This window comes from Chaetura pelagica, unplaced genomic scaffold (genome assembly GCF_000747805.2).
Source record: "Chaetura pelagica isolate M959 unplaced genomic scaffold, ChaPel_1.0 scaffold119, whole genome shotgun sequence".
Classification (NCBI taxonomy): Eukaryota; Metazoa; Chordata; class Aves; order Apodiformes; family Apodidae; genus Chaetura; species Chaetura pelagica.
Window position 1 is genome coordinate 402,223 of NW_009954406.1, and position 20,263 is coordinate 422,485.

Below are 20,263 nucleotides of genomic sequence, written 5' to 3' on the forward strand. Positions count from 1 at the left end.
AAAGAGTGAAGTCCCTGTGCAGTGCAGCTTCTTGACAGATTTTCAGGCTGTAGGGGTTCTGTGGATAAGAATGGGAATAAAGTTCCTGCTGTTCAGTATGTGGGAGAATAACGTGCCCTCTGGAGGAGAGAGGCTTCTAAGACTTTCATACAGACTTCTTAAAAAAACGTTAAGTGGAAGAATTTAAATATTTTCACAGGATCTTTTTTTGGTTTATAATGTATGCTTTCCTGTCCCTTTTCCAAAGAACTATGGACCTGCTAACTTGTCAAATTGTAAATATTGGACTACATGTAACATTTTCATCTGAGGCTGAGGAGAAGGAAATCTTTATAAATGCTGCTTATTTTAGTGTAGACCTAATACTTTTCTCTTCCCTACTGCTGTTGTACTTACCTGGCTGTACTGGCCTCTGGGACCATTCAGGACACAAAGTCCTTCATCGCTTTTCATACAGATGGGAGTTGGTTAATCTGAGTGTTTTACCACTCTGATTATAAAAAAAAAAAAGTCTTACTTATATCTAGTCTAAATCTCTTTCAGTTTAAAATCATTAGCCCTTGTCCTATTACTACAGGCCCTGCTAAAAACTTTGTCCCCATCTTTCTCATAGGCCCCCTTTAAGGCTGCAATAAACTCTCCCTGACCCTTCTCTTCTCCAGGTAGAACAACCCCAACTCTCTCGGCCTGTTTTCCTAGGAGAGGCCCTTGGATCATTTCTGTGGCCCTCCTCTGGACCTGCTGCAACAGGCCCCTGTCTTTCCTGTACTGAGGACTCCAGAGCTGGACACTGCTCCAGGTGGAGCCTCACCAGAGTGGAGCAGAAGGGGAGAATGCCCTCCCTCAAGCTGCAGGTCACATTTCTTCTGATGCAGCCCAGAATACAGTTGGCTTTCTGGGCTGCAAGCACACGTTGCCTGTCCATGTCTGGTTTTTCATCCACCAGTACCTCCAACTCCTTCTTGGCAGGGCTGCTCTCAATCTCTTCATCCCCCAGCCTGTATTGATACCAGGGGATTGCTCTGACCCAGGTGCAGGACCTTGCACTTGGCCTTGTTGAACCTTGTGAGGTTCACGTGGACCCACCTCTCAAGCTTGTCCAGGTAGTTCTGGGTCACATCCCATCCCTCAGGTGTGTCAGCTGCACCACTCATCTTGGTATCATCTGCAAACTTTGTCTAATGATGAAGATATGAAACAGTAATGGTCCCAGCACAGAGTATGGCTGGTACTGATCCTATTATGGAGTAAGGCTTCCATAGTGTGGGCCATTTCTGAGCACAACACATACAGAAAGACTACAAAGTGTTCAGTGGACAGCACTGTACATGATTAGTGATCTAGAAGCATCTAAGAAATCCAAGTGATGGGAGCAGAGGGTGTGGAAAGAGAAAGAACCATTTGTTTGCCATGTTCACAGTAGGTACATCACTACACAAATGCACGTGTAGATATATGAACAGATTTTCTTAATGCTCTGCAGAATAGGTAAAAAATTGAGCTCAGAGAGTCCATTAAATTTTTCAAATTAAAAAGAGGATTTTAATAAATAAAGTGAATGTTTTTTTTTAGTAGCAAAACTTTACAAACTGCACTGTGTGGTTTTTTTTCCTAACAGATACCAACTGCTGCACATTTCCCAGAAATAGTAATGCTTGGAGCTGTGCTCAATGCATTTGTCAGCTTTTGGCATATTTACCACAGTGTCATTACAGAGTACCTTGGCAAATGTCAGAGAGGGAAAGGTTACTCCTGCAGTAGCTCAAAGACTAAGCTCTTGGCTGGATCAGGATGCTGCTGAAGGGCTGGGAACTTGGAGCCTTTCTTCTCTGAAACAAGAGGTAGGATTTATAAGCATTTGTGTACCAGCCTGCACCTTTAAAAAAGAAAAACAAACCCAAAGCACTAAGGATGCTGGCTGCACTTGTCACTGGAAGTGAACTTGTGAGAGGAAACTGGAACTTTGAGGACAGGGTTTGTAGCCTTGCCAGGCAGGATTTGGCTATATTTACCACTTTCTCATTTAGTTTGATTTTTGTTGAGGTTTTTCTGTTTGGTTGGTTTTGGGTTTGGTGTTTTGGTTGGGGTTTTTTTTGTTTAATACAATGTATATAAACTTAAAATTAAGAGAAAAAAAAAAAAAAAAGGCCTAGGAAGCTGCTTTGCTTTAACATTTTCTCAGTTTCAGTAGCTTCCTGAAGAGTATGAGTGAATAGTGCAGTTTCCTTGTCATTTTGCAATTTTCACATCATAGTTTCATCATACATCATTACTGTAGAGGTTAAACATCTTTATTGGCTCCTGGGTACACTGTAGGGTCTGGGGGGATAAATTCCCAATATTTTAGCAGGATTAACATTACTGATTACTGTTTTTACACAGAGAAAAGATTGCTTTTGCAAGTTTCTACCAGAGGGATTTTGAATGGAGGTCTTGTCTCCCTTGGCTCCATGGAGTTGGAGATGTGAGGCCAGGTTGGGAGGAGCCAGGTTGTGCAGAGGCCTGGTTGGGAGGAAGAGTTGGTGTTCCTTGAATGTTCTGCACAGGTTAGCTATAGGGTTGGCAGATTTGTTACACCAAACTCAAGGAGAGTCCCAGACAGGTGTGCTGAGCTGTTTTGCAATGCTGTGGCAAAGCAGGTGTTTGCAACAAAAGCCAAAACCACCCCAAAACCCAACACCACAGTCCATGTCCATTGGCTGCAGAAAGGACGTCCCATATTAGGTGGAACTTCTAGCAAGCACAATGGGAACTGGGAATTTGAACAGGAGGATTTTACAGTCCATGTACTCAGGGAAGCCTGGGGCTTATGGAGATGCAGTTGAATTCCAGGTGCATATATTTATTTGCCAAAGTTGGGAAAAATCTGTTGATATATTCCTTGAAATACTAATACTCCTTCGTGCCTTTTTTTTATGTAAGGAAGATTAGGAAAATGTTACTAGCAAGACAGTGAGAAATACTAGCAAGAAAAAGTTGAAACTTAAATATTCCATTAGTTTTCACATTGTTCATTACCTGCACCAATACTGAAGCTTAAATTTGTCTTTCAAAGAATATTCTTGGCAGGTCAGGCAGCACACCTAAAGCTAAATTACTTTCATAACTTTTAATACAGAAAAAGGAAAACAATCATGTTTTATTTTTTTTCCCCATCCTTCAAGTGTGTGAAAGGATGTATATTGAATTAAACACACTGGAGCAGTAAGTACCAGGCCATGCAGTGGTCTCAGAAAAGGAATTTAAGCAAGTGAGATTATATCCTTCCTCAAGGACTGTGCTTTTTTCATTCTGTGAACATGTTGTGAAATTCAACAGCTTGTCAGTCACATACAGCTTCTTGGAAAGACAGGGTAGGGTATAAAAGATGGTCTATGTGGATAGCTTATATTTTGGGTACATATGTTGTGTTTCTTGGACAGTCTCTAACTATCCTTAGCCAAAGGGGAGAGGTAAACTAGTGACTGGAAATTTGCAGAGTTTGCAACTGTTGGAAGCTTTTGTAACTAGGTAGTGTCTGGATTAGCTCTTTTATGAGCAGGTTGTATTTTGTACTTGCTACCTGTATCTAGACTAGAGAGGGGAAAAAAAAACAAACCCAAACCTGGCTCTTTATATCTCTGCAATGCAACAGATCCCTCAGTCACCAGATTCTGGGATTCCCCAGAGCTCCATTCTGAAAGCTGCTTGAACTAGATGATGTTTTTTATTGGTCCTGTCTCTTGAAGAGATGTTGGAATAAAGAGAGGTAGAGGTGTTTTATAAATGATGCCATCTACATGTTTCAAATGTTTGTGGTCTCATTTCTAATATGTAATCTCTGTGATTGATGATTGGACAAGTTAATGAAGATCAGCTAAAGTACCAAGTAAATTAGAGGTGATTTAAGCAAAACAATTATTGAATGGAATAGATAAAATCTTTTCATGCTCTATTGTGCACTCGCTAAAGAATAAGCTGCTTCAGATGAAATACTTCAAAGGGAAACCAGTTATGTCTTTACTGTAAAAAGAGGAGCTCTGCTTCAACATTTAATAGAATGCTTGGTTTTAAACTAATGTTTAGAGTTTTGCAGTATACTATAATCAATGCAAAATTTATGCAAAACAAAATGTAAGAAATAGCATTTTTTCCTCTGTACCTATAACTGTGTGTGTGTGTCTACTTGTGGATAAAAACTGACAAGGTGGCAAGTTTATGAGATACTATAAGTGGAACTTAGTGAAAAGAGAGCAAGGAGGCCAGCAGTGTTGTATATGCGGAGTGTAAACCTGAAATAGGACCTTCATATTTACTGTGGGTTACAGTGACTCCAAAGGGCAGGTGTAGATGTCTAAATGGTCTTGTGTTTGCCACCAGTACTGCTTTTCAGATTGAGTGAGCAGATCACACCTCATGTCCTCATTCTGCAAGGTGACACGTACCATTATTAATACCCCCAAAAAAGTCTGAAATAGCTAAGTCTCTTTGGTAGAGTATCTTTAAAAATTATTGTAAGACCATGTTGTCTGACACCAGAGTACATTCTTCCTCAGAAAAGAACATAGTTAAAAGAAAGTATTTGTGGGAGTTTTTCTAGTTGCAAGCCAGTATTTTAGTTTTATTTCCTCTCTCTCTATTAGGTGACTTACTTATTTGGGAACTCTCCAGCTCAACCAGAATGTGATTGCTTTAGGGTAGGTTATGAGATTTTTTAAAAAGCAATACTAAATCAAAACCAATAACGGTTGCAGAACTGTGATGCTAGAAAGTAGTAATAAGAATTAGACTAATTAAAAAAAAAAAATCTCTAGATAGAGATGTAGATATATTGCCAGAGAGAAAGATACAGATTTAGCTGTATTTGGGCAGCTGTAAATACATAAAAGGTTAAGCAACACCTAATTTTCAAGCTGCATAATTTTCACTACTTTTACAAACATAGATGGTATGCCATGCAGCTGCTGCTGGCTTGAGAAGACAAAGAGGGAAGCAGCAAATAATCTGAAGGAAAACCATTGTCTTGCAAGTATACACCTGCCTCTAACAGGCTGCAGATTTCAAACTTTTATGTCACAAGGTCTATTCAGCAGGCAAATGTCTGATTATTGTACAGCAGTTCTAACAGTCTTGTATTGTCACATGCTCTTATAATCCATTTTGTTTAACAATAGGTATGAAAGAACTTGCTCATTACTCAGTCTTTCAATCATTTCCTTTGCCTTCTGGCAGTGCTTGGTTTTGCTAATATATTGGACTCTCCTTTGCATCTCCCTGAAATAAGAAAATTTCACAAAAACCCCACAGAGGCAAAACCAAGGACTGATACCATCCTGCAGAGTTTAACAGAATTTGATTTCATGAAGACAAGTCTACAAAAGAAAACTGATTGGTCACTTGTGCAATTGATGGATTTACTCTGCTCCTAGGCTATTATATTGATGAGTGTCTTCTCTTCCATCACCAGGAATACAGCAGCCTTCCAGTACCTGAAGGGGCCTGTGGGAAACCTAGAGAGGAACTTTTTACAAGAGCATGTAATGATAGGATGAGGGGTAATGGTTTTAACTGAAAGAGGATAGATTTAGATTAGATATTAGGAAGAACTTATTCACTATGGGGGTGGTGAGACACTGGCACAGGTTGCTCAGGAAAGTTGTGGATGCCCTGTCCTTGGAAGCGTTCAAGGCCAGGCTGGACAGGGCTTGAAGCAACCTGGTCTAGTGGAAAGTGTCCCTGCCCATGCAGGGAGGCTGACACTAGATGTTCTTAAGATCCCTTCCAACCCAAACCATTCTATGATTCTATGAATGTAATCTTTTCATTATTATTTATCCATATAATAACACCTCTGAGGGCACTCTAGTATTTTACCCTGAACAAGAAACTTTCAAAGCAGTCTTAGTTTCAGATTTTCACTCTTGTGGTTCCCCAGTGCAGGCAGAAAAATGGATATGCACATTTTGGGTGTATTGTTAACAAATATCCCTTTCAAATGGCCTCTCATTCAACTTCTGAGTTAAAACTTCATTACTGCAATGTTTTGCTGAATTTCCTCATAAAGGTTGTTTGCTAACCATGCAAACTCAGGGACTCAGTTTCAGGTTTCAGGATTGGTGGCACAGAAATTGTATTGACATCATATTTTTACTATGTCCTCAGCTTTGGTGCTACAACAGCTAAAGACTTGGTTCTCTCATTCTTCCTTTTCAGAATGCCAGTACTGGGGCTCAGACCTACAACTTCCCAAAATACCTTTTGAAGAAGTCCTGTACAATGATAAAAGTGCATACAAGTGGCTTTGCACCCTAAAGAAAGTAGGAATTGTGCTGCTGACAGGAGCTGCTGCTAGGCAGGGAGAGTTGATTAAACTTGGCCACAGGATTGGGTTCCTGCGTCTGACTTTTTACGGGTGAGTTTGGTTTTTAATATCCTTGCTTTGCTGGCTGTGGAATCACCCCTCATGTATTTCACTTCAGCTTGTTGGACCTGTTTTGTGGATTAATTTATTAAAACAAGGTGACTTTTTTTTCTTCTCTGCACTTTAAAAAAATGTGGTGTCAATTAATGTTCTGTACAAGAGGATTGCTTTGGTGTCTTGGGCAGGGCATGTAAAGAAGAGCAGGAATAACATTAACTGCTGAGAGAAGGAAAAAATCCCTGGAAACAGATGTTGTCAAATAAAATAAAGCCACAAGACAGCTTTACTTATCTATGCCATTGAAAAAAATCAAATATCCCTAATCCAGTTGCCTTCTGAATACAGGAAGTTATCTGTACCGAAACTTTTCCTTAGCCTGATTTTGAGTCATGGAAACAGGTAAGACTTAGATGATCTTCCTGTGTCTCACATCACCAAGAAGATGGGCAGAGGACCCATTTCCCTGCTTTCAGCTGAGTCTGCTCTCACACAGCCAGTTCTTGCAAGCATTCTTTAAGGCTGCTTTTTTTTTTTCTGCAAAATCAAGAGCTCAGCCTGCAGGAGTGCAAGCAGGAGCTTTTAAATCATCCTTTTGATGCCAAGGGGTGGTAAACTGGACCTCAACCTCCTCAAGCACCTACTAGGTGAGTAAACAAATGATGATGGTAGCTTATGTCTTGCTGAGCTGTCAGTGACCTCCCACCTGGCTAAGTAAAGGAGCAGTATTATTAGCTAACATATTGTCCTGTCCATCACCCTCCAGCTGTTGGTATACTTTTTTTGCAATGTATATAAAAAACCTTATTACTTGGATGTGTGTTTGCTCTTAAAAAAATATTGGGGGGGGTGGGAAAGAAGACAGTAACATTTAAACAAAATTCTGAATTCTTGGTGTCTAAATAGCCATCCAAACCAGAACATTACAGGCTTCCCATCTGAAAAACTTCTTTCTTCCCCAGAATAGAATAAAAGCTAATAAAAATTATGACAAGAGTTCTCCTTCACTTGAATTTACCTCTAGTTCAAAGCATAAGCAAACAAACCATGTGAGCAATAACCAATGTCTCCTTTGTCTAAAAAAAGGTATGAAATAAATAGAAATGGGAGGGGGGGAAATTACAGTCTTGGTTGGAAAGACCACATTCCCTCAAAACTGCAAATCAGGAGGAAAGGTTTGTGATACCAGGTGAAATATATTAACTCAGACTGTTGATTGAGGTGAGGGGGAGGAGAGTGAACAAAACTTGCCTTCTTTCCAAGCTGTGATATTTATTAGGACTTATTGTTACATCTTCATTTTGCAAGTATCATTCCACCATTAGCTATGGAAAAATGTCATTGATGCTGCTGGATTTTAGATTTATTTATGCTGAAAATCAACCAGTTTGGGGATTTTTTTCCCCCCGTCCTTTAAATCAGGAAAACTGCCTCAAGAAATCTTCTCAAAGTTGGCAGAAACTGAAGTGAACTCATAGCATGTAGAACAGCCTTTGAGAACGGCATTTTAAAAGCTTTATTTTTCTTCTCTTGTCTTCCAAAAAGAGGGGATGGAGAGAATAAGTGCTTTAAAATACTATTACTATTATAAAGCTTTCTTGTCAGTTCCAGCTGCCATGATAAATATTTGTAAAGCTTTAAGGAGAGTGATACATAAATGTCCTGGGGTAGTTAAGATAATGTACTTTCATTAAGGTGTGGTTTCCTTTTTCTGCTTACTGTGCCAGAAGGAAAAGTGGTTTTCAAAGTTATCTGGGATTCAGTCAAGTTAATCCTACTGAAATATATGGGAGCAGAACCCCCTGCTCCACTCAGAAACCTCACCCAGTGCTACAAAGCATTCTCTATCCTTAAAAGCATTCCTGATGCCAAGCACTTCTGTGTTTGGCAGCCTCCTGTGGTCTCCTTTTGAAACTTGCATCATTATGAAAATACTACTTTTTATGAAAATTCTTTCTCTTTTGAAATGATCCTAATAACAGATAGGAGGAGATTCTGAGAGGTACCCAATCCTGGTCATATGTGAGTGTGTTTCTCAGCTTTCCTAGGTAACTGAGGGATGAAACATTCATTCTGTTGGTATCCAGACAGCTGCACAAGCATTTGGAGTTAGGAATGAATACACCGAGCCCCAGATGATAACAACAAAATGTTGATTCTTTTTTAAAGCATACCACTAAAAGAAAATACATAGCTTCTTCAAAATACCTCGGAGGAGAGGAAAAAGAAACAACAAAGTCCAAACAACAACAAAAAGCCCCATAAAACTCCTTCAACATAACCAGGAATGTGTGCTTGGGTTGCAACAGAACTTTTAGCTGCTTTCCTAAAAGCTTCAGGGAAGAAGAACTGAATCGATAAGAAGTTCCTAAAACTGGAAATAATCTTTAAGCCTGTAATAATGTTCTTGACATGGCTGCCCACTGTGTCATCTGTTGAGCTCTGCAACATGTTTTTTACTAAGGCATTAAAAAGTTTTTGATACTTAACTCAGCAGCAGGGTGAGAGAAACAAAGTCTGCCATCGTGCCTGGAACTCTGTCTTAGCTCTCAGTCATCCTTGCTGTTTAAAATCAGTGCCAACTGTCAGTTTGAAGCTGTCTGCAACATCCAGCTTGTGATAACTCTGCTGTTTGAAAAGTCCTTTAATATATAAATGCACTTTATCTGTTAATATACACTTTCCCTGTCTAAGATGAGCTAACAAGAGATTCACACTGCCCTAAGGAGACTTGCCAGTTTATGAATTGGGTTATCAGAATGCTTTTTTTTTTTTTTCCTCATTGACTCTTCCCTTATGTGATTATAAAGTAATGGTTATTAATGTTTACTCTCTTAGAGTAATTTGTCAGAATGAGTTCTGAGTCATTGAGACTTAATCCTACAAAGAACCTCCCACGCATTAATGTTCCATTGAAATTTGGTTGAAAGGTTGAAATCTGACCTTGGTCCACACCATTTGAGCAAGTAGTGGTCACAGATTCTTTCACTGTTTAAATCAGATTTACTATTGATGTTGATTAAACCTTATTTTTATATTTCCTTAAGTGTTAAGGTTCACAATAAAGGAACAATAAAAGGCTGTAAATCTTGGCTTTTCCAAAACCTATTTGCTAACTCATGTATTTATTAGGTGAAGAAAGAGAGATTCAATGTTTTGGAAATTTTCCAATTGACTGAATTTAAAAGAACACTTACTTAGCTAGAACATTTTGTTTAGTTGAGTTTTGTTATTTTCTTTTTAATTTTTTTCTTTTTAAACACAGCTGTAGGATTTGAAGGTCTTGAACTCTGGTTTACATAATCCCAGTTGAGCCACCATGGTTAGATTTACTCTAGGTCCTTTCACAGTTGCTCATTATGTTTCTGTTTATGATCAGATTGATTTTGCAATATTAAATTAAGACCTGAAAAGCATAAGGTGAAAGAGAGCCTGACATCCAAAGACCAGTTTTGCAGACTAGTCTGGATTTCAAGTAACAAAAAACCCAACCATCTCTGCCACAGGGTGGAGTCAACAAGCCATGTACAGACCAACGTCCAGCTCTGAAAAAAAGGGTGCATGCTCCAATGCTGAAGGAAAGACAGTTGTAAAAGGAGTAGGATGTGGGTTATACACTGTGCATATTAGCAGAGCCAAGACCTTCGGGGGGAAGGGGGAAGAACCAAAACTGTTGACCATGTTTTCTTTTTCAGAGTAGGTTGCCAACTTGCAAGAAGAGAAAGTAACCACACATGCACAGGCAGCCTGCTCTGGAGTTCAGAGCCAGCCTTGATGAGCTGATTTGGGGGGGGGTGTGCTCTTCCTTACATCTTGACTTTCATTTCTCCAGGTCAGAGATCAGGCACTGTTAGCTGTCTCCAAGATGCACTGTAAAGATGCCTTTGTTAACGCTAGACAGTAAAAGCAAAACCATTCAAACTTACTCCCAGCAGCACAAAGGTCTGCTGCCAGAACTGTATGGCACCATTATGCTGCTGAGGAAGGGTAGAAGATTAATTTGTTACTTAAACAGAGACACCTTGACCCAAAGCTTACTGAGTCTTTGGAAGGATAGTGCCTGTCCCTGCCACTGAGCTCTTCTGGCATAGGGTGAAGTCTGTAAGGAACATTTCACAAAAGCAAGTCTCATCTATTTGTGTGTGTGTGGTTTGCACACTGACTTCTGCTTCAGGGCCTTGACTTCTCAATGCGTTGAGAGGAGCTGCTGGTTTTTCTTTTATCTCTGTTTAAAATTGCTGTGGATAGGAAGTTGGGTTGCAAATTGTTATACCTTTTCAAAAGAGATTGTCTCTGTTTTGCTGCACAACTATTAACCAAGTCTCTTTCCTCCCCGGGCACATGCACACATACTGCAGCCTGGCACCTTCAGCAACATTTAGCTGCTCCCACTGCCTTACTGGTGATGTTAGTGATTACTACTTTGAATTTTTTTTAATTTTTTTTTTAACGTGACTGTTTAGACCATGTATTTTCCTGAAGTGATTTCCCTGGAAAAAAAATACTGGAAAACACAAGCAGGATCATGCATAAACTTTGTGTTGTTACATGTAGGGGTTTAAGAAGTTATCCCTAAGGTATTTTAAGTTAACTCACAAAACCAGTTTCAAATGTCTCAATACAGATGTGCATGAAGTGGTAACATGCTAAACATAGCAGAAAATAGTTAGGGAACTATATTCAAACAGCTTAATAACCCAGTGGTTCTTAAATGTGCAATTCATCACATGAAGTCTTAAAAAACAAACAACACTTCAGTTGTTTGGGCTTATTTTTGGATATATGGGGGAGTGTTTTATAAGGAACAAATTTCTTATTTTTCTTTTACCATATGTATCTGGAACCAAGCCTACAAAATACTATGGAGAAATAAAGACTTCTTTCTCTATAGTGTCTTTCCTCCTAATTTAACCTGTTTCATTTTCAGCTATAGTTACTGTAGTGCCTGGTCTTGTTGCTCTGTGTATTTCCTGCAGTAGCAGAAACTCCACTGAGTTTTCAGCCTTAACAACAGATTTAGGGCAGCATTTTACAGTCCATCACCTGTGGAACAGAAGTTCATTTCTGGCATCCAATTCTGAGGTGGTTTTTACAACTATAATAAAATAATAACTTTGGGTAGTTCCCCTGCTGTTTCACTAGCAGCCTAATACAAGGCCTACCAAATATTGCAAATAAAAGGATAAATTTGAAATTGGAAAGCTTGCCAAATAAAACATTACCACAACAGGGCCATGAATTTTAAAATGAAATGTAATAGCAATGAATATAACCCTGACACATGGGAAAACAAAAGCCTTTCTTGTCTAGTTGTCTGTTTGGTATGGGCTGCCTAAAATGTCATTACTGTAAGAAGTGGAAACATTCTCTCAATCAGCCATGTAACACCATCAAGGGGTTCCACACTTTTAAGGTAAGCTTTTTCTTTATGTTACAGGGGCACAACTCCATTAACAGCCTTTCCACTCGTACCACAATTCATTTCTCCAAATTCTCATGCTCTAGACCTCGTGTTCCTCCCTTATTTCAAAGCCTTGTCCAGGGCTTGGGGTGGCACAGAGGGCTTCCTTCACGTCCCCACCACTCCCACTGGAACAGCCAAACCACCTGCCCCTCACAGAGGGCTTCATCTGCAAGAGAAGCACATAGGTCCCAAATCTCTTATGAATGAGACTTACAGGTTTAATGAAGTTCAAGACCAGATGATTCAAGTGTAGCTTCAGGTCGTAGCACAGCCATTTTGCAAGACTAAGGATGTAACAGATGGGCTAATTCTGCTCAGGGAGACTGAGTTCATGTTGCCACTTAATGCTAAAATTCCTACACCTGCCAGGTGCCAAAAAGCTTCATCAATTATGTTGATATTTGACCCTAATTACTCAGCTGTAAGCCATTCCACTCCAGTTTGCTCTCCTTAAGGGTCAAGAGTCCTCTGACATTACCCACATTTTCTTCCTTCACATCTCGTGCACTCTCCCCATGACTGAGTTGATACTTTAGCTTAGTTGAGACGTTGACAAAGTAAGGTTGATTGTTGTCACCTTCAGCACTGAGCTCCCTATTAGCATTGCTGACTTCAAGTCAAGAACTTGAGCTTTGAGTGAAGCTCCTGGCATGGAAGGAAGGGCTCCCAAGGACCTGCTTCCCTTGCAAAGCGTAAGAGCACAAAATCACTGACTGTTTTTGCAAAAACCTTACAATGATTTTATAAAGTACTGCCTTTCCAGTAATTGCATGTGTCCCATATAAATGAAAACGTTTTAGAGCCATCAAGTGACACTGGAGCCTTTTAAATTGAAGCTATAGTGACCCTAGCTACCTTCAAGTCTTAATGACAGAGATGTTGTAACAGGCTGGTTTTTGGCTGTAAAATTGGAAACTACAGAAGTGTGGTTGAAATTATCATACTTGAGCACTGAAGTAATGTACTGATGAATATGTGCTGTACCAAATAATAAAAATTGTTTCTTCCATGCAGTTAAATACATTTGAAGATATTCAAGGGAGTTTTCGCCCTGGCAATTTCAGAACATGAAGTTTAGCATTTTGCATAGTTTCTATACTAAATAACACTCCTAAAACAAATGTTTATATGCTATATATAAATCATTTTGGTCTGCATGTTCTTTAGCCTATATTCTTTCTAAACTATTATTAAGCAGTAACGCTAGATACAGACCACCTGAAACATAATTTATTTGGTCTATAATATTTCACAAGGGAAAAACTAGTTTCATATTTTCTCTTAAATCACTTATGCTCTTGTGTTTATGTGGACTGGATATGGTGACTTACACTTTTCCAGACAAATGTCTGGATCTGTCACGTGCATCTGCTGAGCACTGTCTTCAATCTTGTGAACAATGTGCAAACAAAATGTGTGGTTCTTGGTCTTATGTTCTCCTGCACGGTGTGTCCCTCCAAACCAATTTTGATCGTGCTGCAATGTGATGTATTCATGTCTTTGTCTGATAATTAAGACTTTTTTTTTGGTACTGATTTTTGTCGAATTTCAAGACAGAAACCATATAACAAAATAAATGCTGGTAGTTCTCAGGAAGAGTATCAGAGAAAGCGAAAAAGTTACAAAGTCTTTCATCAAGACATTTTGCTCTGGAGGCAAGCCTTTAAATGACAGGCAAATCTCTCTGCAAAAAGATACTGGTCTTGTTGGTTTTTTCTAAGAACATAAAGCTTAAAAAAAATTGTGGGGAAAGCTACTTAGCCTTTAACAATGTCATATTTCCTTGGTAATGTGCTCCACCTGGCAGGGAAAAATGGAAGGCTGATAAAAAGAAATGGGCCAACTTCCACTCATTTCTGAAGCCTCAGCAATAAGATGGTGATTTATCCTAATGGATGCCTCTAGGCTAGTGACTGCAGCTGATCCTTTGTGGTCAAACTGTGACATCCTTGCATTCAGGAAAGTATTGGTGCTGGAAAGCCATCAGTTTTCTAGATCCTACTTTTTGGGCAGATGTCCCTCAGCACACTCGAGTTTCTAGGTCTCAGGTCTAGGACTGCTGAAATCAGCCTTCTTTGCTGGGGTGGAGAGACAGTGCTAAATCATTAATTCTTTGTAATTTTACAATATTTTCACGTTCAAAGCTTGAATTACTCTTTTTACTGGCCAGCTGGCTGGCTGTTTTAACATGTTTTCTCTTTTCCCTTATAAAGACCAACTTGGCAAGTGCAAGACAAAGCAGACGCTAACAATGTGGCTTACACAACTGGGAAACTATGTTTTCACACTGATTACCCTGTTCTGCAGCATCCACCTGGGGTAAAGTGAATCTACTGCCTTTTTCACAACACAGAAGGGGAAAGGGAAATGTTCCTACAGCATGAAATATGGTTAGAGTTCAGTGCTCTGAATTTCGCCTGAAAAGAGCAATGTAAAATTAACAATAGATGAATCTCTATATAACAATCCATATACATGTGGGTATGCAATATATGCATTATGATGTAAGCTCTGCATAACAAGCCCATTATGTATGTCACAATTTAAAATGGATCTTCACAAGGTATTGAGAATTTTACCATAGCAGAAAGCATCAAGGTCCTGTATGTGCTTTTGATGCTGCTTTTGTTGTATTGAAGAAGTTGGGTGTCTAAATACTGTAGTCAAGTTGTGACATCTTAGGACAAATCTATTCACTTCAGGAGGAGAACATAGAAGAAATATTATTGTTACATTCTGTTTTCCATAAGTTGATTGAAATTAGATCCCTATCTGCCTTTTCATAATTAGACAAAAAAAAAAAAAAACACAATGTAATTTATCAACAAGAAAGTGCCAAATACTTCACATTAACATCACCTGAAGGTTGCAAGCATTAGAAGATATCCCAAATGGGATGGGTTTGTGAACCTGCTGCTTGAATTTGCTGCCTCTGTGATAGTGGTGGCAGAGGGTTCTGAAGCTGCTGTAAAGCTGGACAACAGCCACAGAAAATAGATTTTCACCTAGTCCCTGTCTTATCAAAGCCTAAGCCAAATAATTCACTAGAAAACTGAAAAGTTGTGGGAAGTTGTACAAAGAGACAACGATAACCCTGGGAAAGTTTACTTCTATAAGCTTCATACCTACAACTTCACCTTCTCATGTTGTGAAGTACTTTGTGTGGGTTGTTTGTATCATTTAAAAAAACACAATGTAATTTATCAACAAGAAAGTGCCAAATACTTCACATTAACATCACCTGAAGGTTGCAAGCATTAGAAGATATCCCAAATGGGATGGGTTTGTGAACCTGCTGCTTGAATTTGCTGCCTCTGTGATAGTGGTGGCAGAGGGTTCTGAAGCTGCAGCAATGGGAGCTCAGTCTTTAGCTGAAGAAGAAAAAACAGAACAAAAACAAACCAACAAAACCAAAACAACACCAGATTAACAGATATGAGGGAACTAATACTAATGAATAGCTAAATATGCAAGCTAGTTCTTCTTGTAATGAGACATTCATTCATTCATTCCAGGTTCAGTTCCTCCACTGCATAAAGCAAACCACGACAGGAGGTGAAAGTGAAGTTGTAGATGGATTCCACGTATCCAACCAGCTGAAGAAACAAAATCCTCAAGCATATCAGATCCTGTCCTCTACTGCTGTAGACTATACAGATGTTGGGGTGGACTACTGCGATTTTGCTGTGCAATGTAAACAAAGGATTATAGAGTGAGTAGTTTCAATAAAATCGGTCAGTGTAGTCGGGTGAATGACATGTTGGTAGGAGAAGGTCTGCTCCTGCCACCTCGTGGGGAAACCCTGCTCTAACTGGTCTGCAGTTATTCTGGGCTTTGGGTTTGGTTTTTTTGTCGTTTGGTTGGGAATTGGGTTTTGTTTTTTTTGCCAGGGTATTACTTGTTCTTTTCTTCATAACACCACAACATATTTTTCCTTACTATGTTTTGCCACACAGCAGCAAGATGTGGTGGTGATTAGTGAACTCCTTGGTGCAGAGACAGGTTAACAGCAGCTGAGTCTGTTTAGATTAAGAACTATGTATTATAACAAGACAAAATGCAGGTTATCATAATCTCTTCTGAATTTTAAAAGTTTCGAGTTTTACAGTAAAGTGTACAGAATATAGATGTTTGAGGAAATCAAGTGTCTACACTTGCTCCTGATTATCCCATTTACTCATTAGCCTTAATTATCAAAATTCAACCCAATAACAACCCAAATTTCACTATAGAAAGATACTGAAATTCCACCAGGAGAGTCCAGTTGCTGTTTCACCACCCTAAAGTCTCTCAGTAACAGCATAAATACATTCCTTTTCCATTCCTTCTCTGCACAGCGTGGATTCCAGAGGCCAAGCAGTTCGCATCAATTATAATAATGCAACAAGAGACACAGTGTTTGACGTACCAGCTGAAAAAGTGAGGCCATTTTATGCAGCTCTAAAGGAATTTGATGATTTATTAAACAGCTCAGAACACAAGTTTACTTACAAGCTGAAACCAGGTCAGTAAGTTGCTTCTCCTCGCAGTGATTTTTCACCTGTTTTTTTTCCTAACAGTCAAAACACTGGAGGATTGTTAGCACTGGTACTGAGAGGAAGTTGCAGTCCTCTGGTCACCTGGTTTGTTTCATACTGAATCCTTTATTCATCTCTCAGATTTTGTTTGCCACTGCTACACTAGAAAGAAAAAAAAACAAACACAAAAAGCAGTGATAAAGTCTAGCTATTGATTAGTCCAAAGTACCTTTATACTACATCAAACATCCTTACCTATGAGGAGGGTTTCCCATTCAATGAGACCTAGATAGGCTGGAGAGCTGGGAAGGAAGATTGAGAGAGTGGAAAATCTCTCTTCTGAGGAAAGGCTGAGGGAGCTGGGTCTCTTTAGCTTGGAGAAAAGGAGACTGAGGGGTGACCTCATCAATGTTTACAAATATGTAAGGGGTGAGTGTCAGAAGGACAGAGCCAGGCTTTTTTCAGTGATGTCCAGTGATAGGACAAGGGGCAATGGGTGCAAACTGGAACATAGGAGTTTCCACGTAAACATCAGAAAAAACTTCTTTCCTGTGAGAGTGACAGAGCCCTGGAACAGGCTGCCCAGGGAGGTTGTGGAGTCTCCTTCTCTGGAGACATTCAAAACCCACCTGGACACGTTCCTGTGTGATGTGCTCTGGGTGACCCTGCCCTGGCAGGGGGGTTGGACTAGATGGTCTTTCGAGGTCCCTTCCAACCCCTAAGATTCTGTGATTCTGTGAAGTTGGAACTTATCAATAGCACCACAGATGGGAAATACCACATGTATGACTGCTGTGCCATCCCCATGCAGTCTCTGCTCATTAAAGGATACATGATCCCATACTTTTCCCTCTGTTTCATTTGATGCAGACTACAGACATTGAGCCAAATTATACATCTTTCTGAGGCTTTAATTTATCAGTGGGGCACCTTTACAATGGCTGAAGGAGCTGTAGAATATATAGAAGATGATACAGATGCATCATGTGCAGAACACTGAAGGAAGCTGAATGGAATTCCATGGGGAATTCTGTTATCGTCTTTGCTTAGACACCGAATGCCAGTATAATGCTGGATGAATTACTGGAGGCCACTTCTGCTGTGCTGCCTTCTGCTGGGTGGCCTATGCAGGATATCTGCAGAGGTGCTGAGTGCTCTAAACTTCAGCTAGAGTTATCCAGGGCTGGGTTTTGAACATAAAACATGCTGCAAAAATGCCCTTTATTCTTTAAAAGTCGGTCCGTGCATGTATTTAACTACTTTGGCCTTCATCTCTGTTCTTTCATTCCCCAGCTATAAAATAAAGATATGAGTAGTCCCTCATCTCTCAAAAGATGTTACAAAAGTAAATTCATCCGTATATGTGACCTCCTTATGTACTGTGATGCTCATGTCTTTAGAATGTCTGTGAGGAGATTAATCTCTCTATTGGGAACGTGCAATAAAATCATTTATAAGAACACATAATAAATGGTGGAACAAAGTACCTCACGTTACATTAGTACCATCTATCCCATCAATTAATGCAGCAAAATGGTGATAGAGCAGAGGAGGAGAAGGAAAGAAAGAGTATAAGGTTATTTAATTAGAGATTCATCATAACAGTGGCACACAAGGGAGAAAAATTGAAATGGCATGCTAGTCTTAACTGTGTGATTTCCTAACTTTCAATGGCTTGACTTTGTTCTCATAAAGTTCTCTCAGCAGGGATAGTGATGCAAGATTTGTATCCTACAGTTAATACCAGACAGAGCAAATAAAAATCATCCTAGTGATTTTCACTTTTTTATCCTTCCTGGGGATTTGCAGTAGGCACCTTTCCCCTCAAGGCCTGTTTTTCTCAGCATGGACTCCCCTGCCCCTCTGCTTTGTAACTCCTGGTTGTACAAGAAAAGAAGCAGAGGCTGAAAGGGACCTTCCCTCTGTGCTAGAGAATGACCAGCTAAATGTAACCTCCTGTGTTGTGGCTGTGTCTCCAGCTCAGCTACTTGAAATCATTGCTCCCTAACTGCAGATGCAAAATCTGCCTCCTCTGTTTGAAGGAATCAACTAGAACACGCCAAATATTACACCCTGTGCCCTCTCTTTCTAGGGGACATAGTGACATTTGACAACTGGCGGGTGCTCCATGGGCGGCAAAGCTACGAGTCGGGCTCAGAGGTGACACGTCACCTGGAAGGTGCCTATGCAGACTGGGATGTGGCCATGTCCAGGCTCCGGCTCCTCAGGAAGAAGCTCCTGAAGAGGGACTGAGCTTTCTTCTAACTAGAACAAGAAAAAAAAATGTGTTTTCTTCTCAGAAACTTAACATCATGAATATATTTTTTATCTCCATAATTTAAGCAACGTGTTGTTCAGAAGAACTTATCTGTGCCCTGGTCTTTGAATCTATACAATGCATTGCTACCTCTGTCAGTGTATTTGCTTTTAAAAATCAGTGTGCAAAACAGCTTGAAAGGTTATCACTTTTCTGGGCTGACTGGGTATCCCAATGCCTTAATTCTCCTCTTCAAATACACCTGCCCTCCCTAGAAAGCTCAGAAGGGAGTGTCAAAAGGGGGCTTATAAGTATTGCTTACTAATGGTTTGTTATGAGCAGCACCTTCCTCTGTTTTCAGAAAGGCATTCTTTATTCCATAAATCATAACTAAAATTCATTATCAAAATAAGCAAGCACTGCTGTGAAGTTAGTTTTGTATACACACCTAGAACTCCACTTTAACACAAGGTCTCATTCAACAGTTGCTGGGTTCTGTACATCCTGCTGTACCCAATGACCATCACAGCCACAAATAACTTTCACTGCATTTCTAAGTCCATAACCTCAGAAACCACAGAGATACCAGAGAATTTGTTCTATTAGTTTTCCTCTGCATTAGGAACAGAAATAAATCGAGTGTAGAGGTGGCAGGAGGAACAGAAACACCATCAGATGCCGCTCACAAATGTAACTAAGATCTTCAGGACAGACATACAGTGAGGAGGAGGAACTCTGAGGCTGCTTTGCAGTTAGAAATCCCAAAGCACAGGAGGTGGTTATTAACTCCACGTCTGACAGGGAAGTGGTGTCTGAACTTAGACCCATTTTTGTTACACCAAACACGAGAGCACATTTGTGATACTCTTGGTCTGCAGGACAATTTCCTCCAGGTTGCATTCTGAATAGAGATCACACTATGTAAAAATTACTGCAGTGGGTTTTTTCCCATATTGAGATCCAAAATTGAAAGAGAAAGAATTTTAAAATACTTGAGTTTATACCCAAAAATACATCCATTGAGTTTATTCTTTGCTTTTTCACCAAAACAAAAAAACACATAAATGAGACCCTAACATAAACTTGCAAACTCTTCCATAGCTTCTACTCATCCTTTACAGGCAACACACATCACAGCTGTATAATCAAATAAAACTAAATTAGGATTTGGCCATGACCTAGTGTAGTGTGGTTTGAATCCATTCCTCTGTAGGAAGTAGTGAAATGTTTTTAATCAAAGTTTTGACATTAAGACATATCTTAACAGAACTGGCTTTTAGTGGTAATCTGACTTCTCAGTGGCTCCTTTGATAATAAATTTTGCAAACATGAGGAAAGTATTTTTTTGCCTTAGCTATAAAAGGGGAAAATATGAGGAGAATTTATTACCTATATTCTGTAAGATACCAGCAGTAATCTGTTTTTACTATGATATTTTCCAGATACCAATTTAGTGAAGATTGCAAGTCATAACTTTAAAATAAAACACCTTAGGATTTATACTAGTGGTTAATAGAGATATTTTCTGCTCTTTTTTTTTTTTTTCCTGTACTTTTCTAAAAACTGTTTTATTAAAGTTTCTGTTTATTAAAAACGATTTGGAGCTGATTACTGTTTGGGGCTCATGT

The 20,263-nt window shown here is 39.5% G+C and overlaps 1 protein-coding gene across 1 annotated transcript in view; it reads left to right on the plus strand.

Annotated features, from left to right (window-relative positions):
- The window catches only part of BBOX1 (butyrobetaine (gamma), 2-oxoglutarate dioxygenase (gamma-butyrobetaine hydroxylase) 1), a 24,496-nt gene extending 5,838 nt beyond the window's left edge, over nucleotides 1-18,658 (plus strand). The window contains exons 3-7 of the mRNA XM_010004241.1: nucleotides 6,193-6,391; nucleotides 14,075-14,180; nucleotides 15,377-15,573; nucleotides 16,199-16,365; nucleotides 18,471-18,658. Coding sequence (XP_010002543.1) covers nucleotides 6,193-6,391; nucleotides 14,075-14,180; nucleotides 15,377-15,573; nucleotides 16,199-16,365; nucleotides 18,471-18,631 — 830 coding nt within the window. The 3' untranslated portion in view covers nucleotides 18,632-18,658. The remainder of the gene's footprint in view (nucleotides 1-6,192; nucleotides 6,392-14,074; nucleotides 14,181-15,376; nucleotides 15,574-16,198; nucleotides 16,366-18,470) is intronic.
- Nucleotides 18,659-20,263: the final 1,605 nt, after the last annotated feature.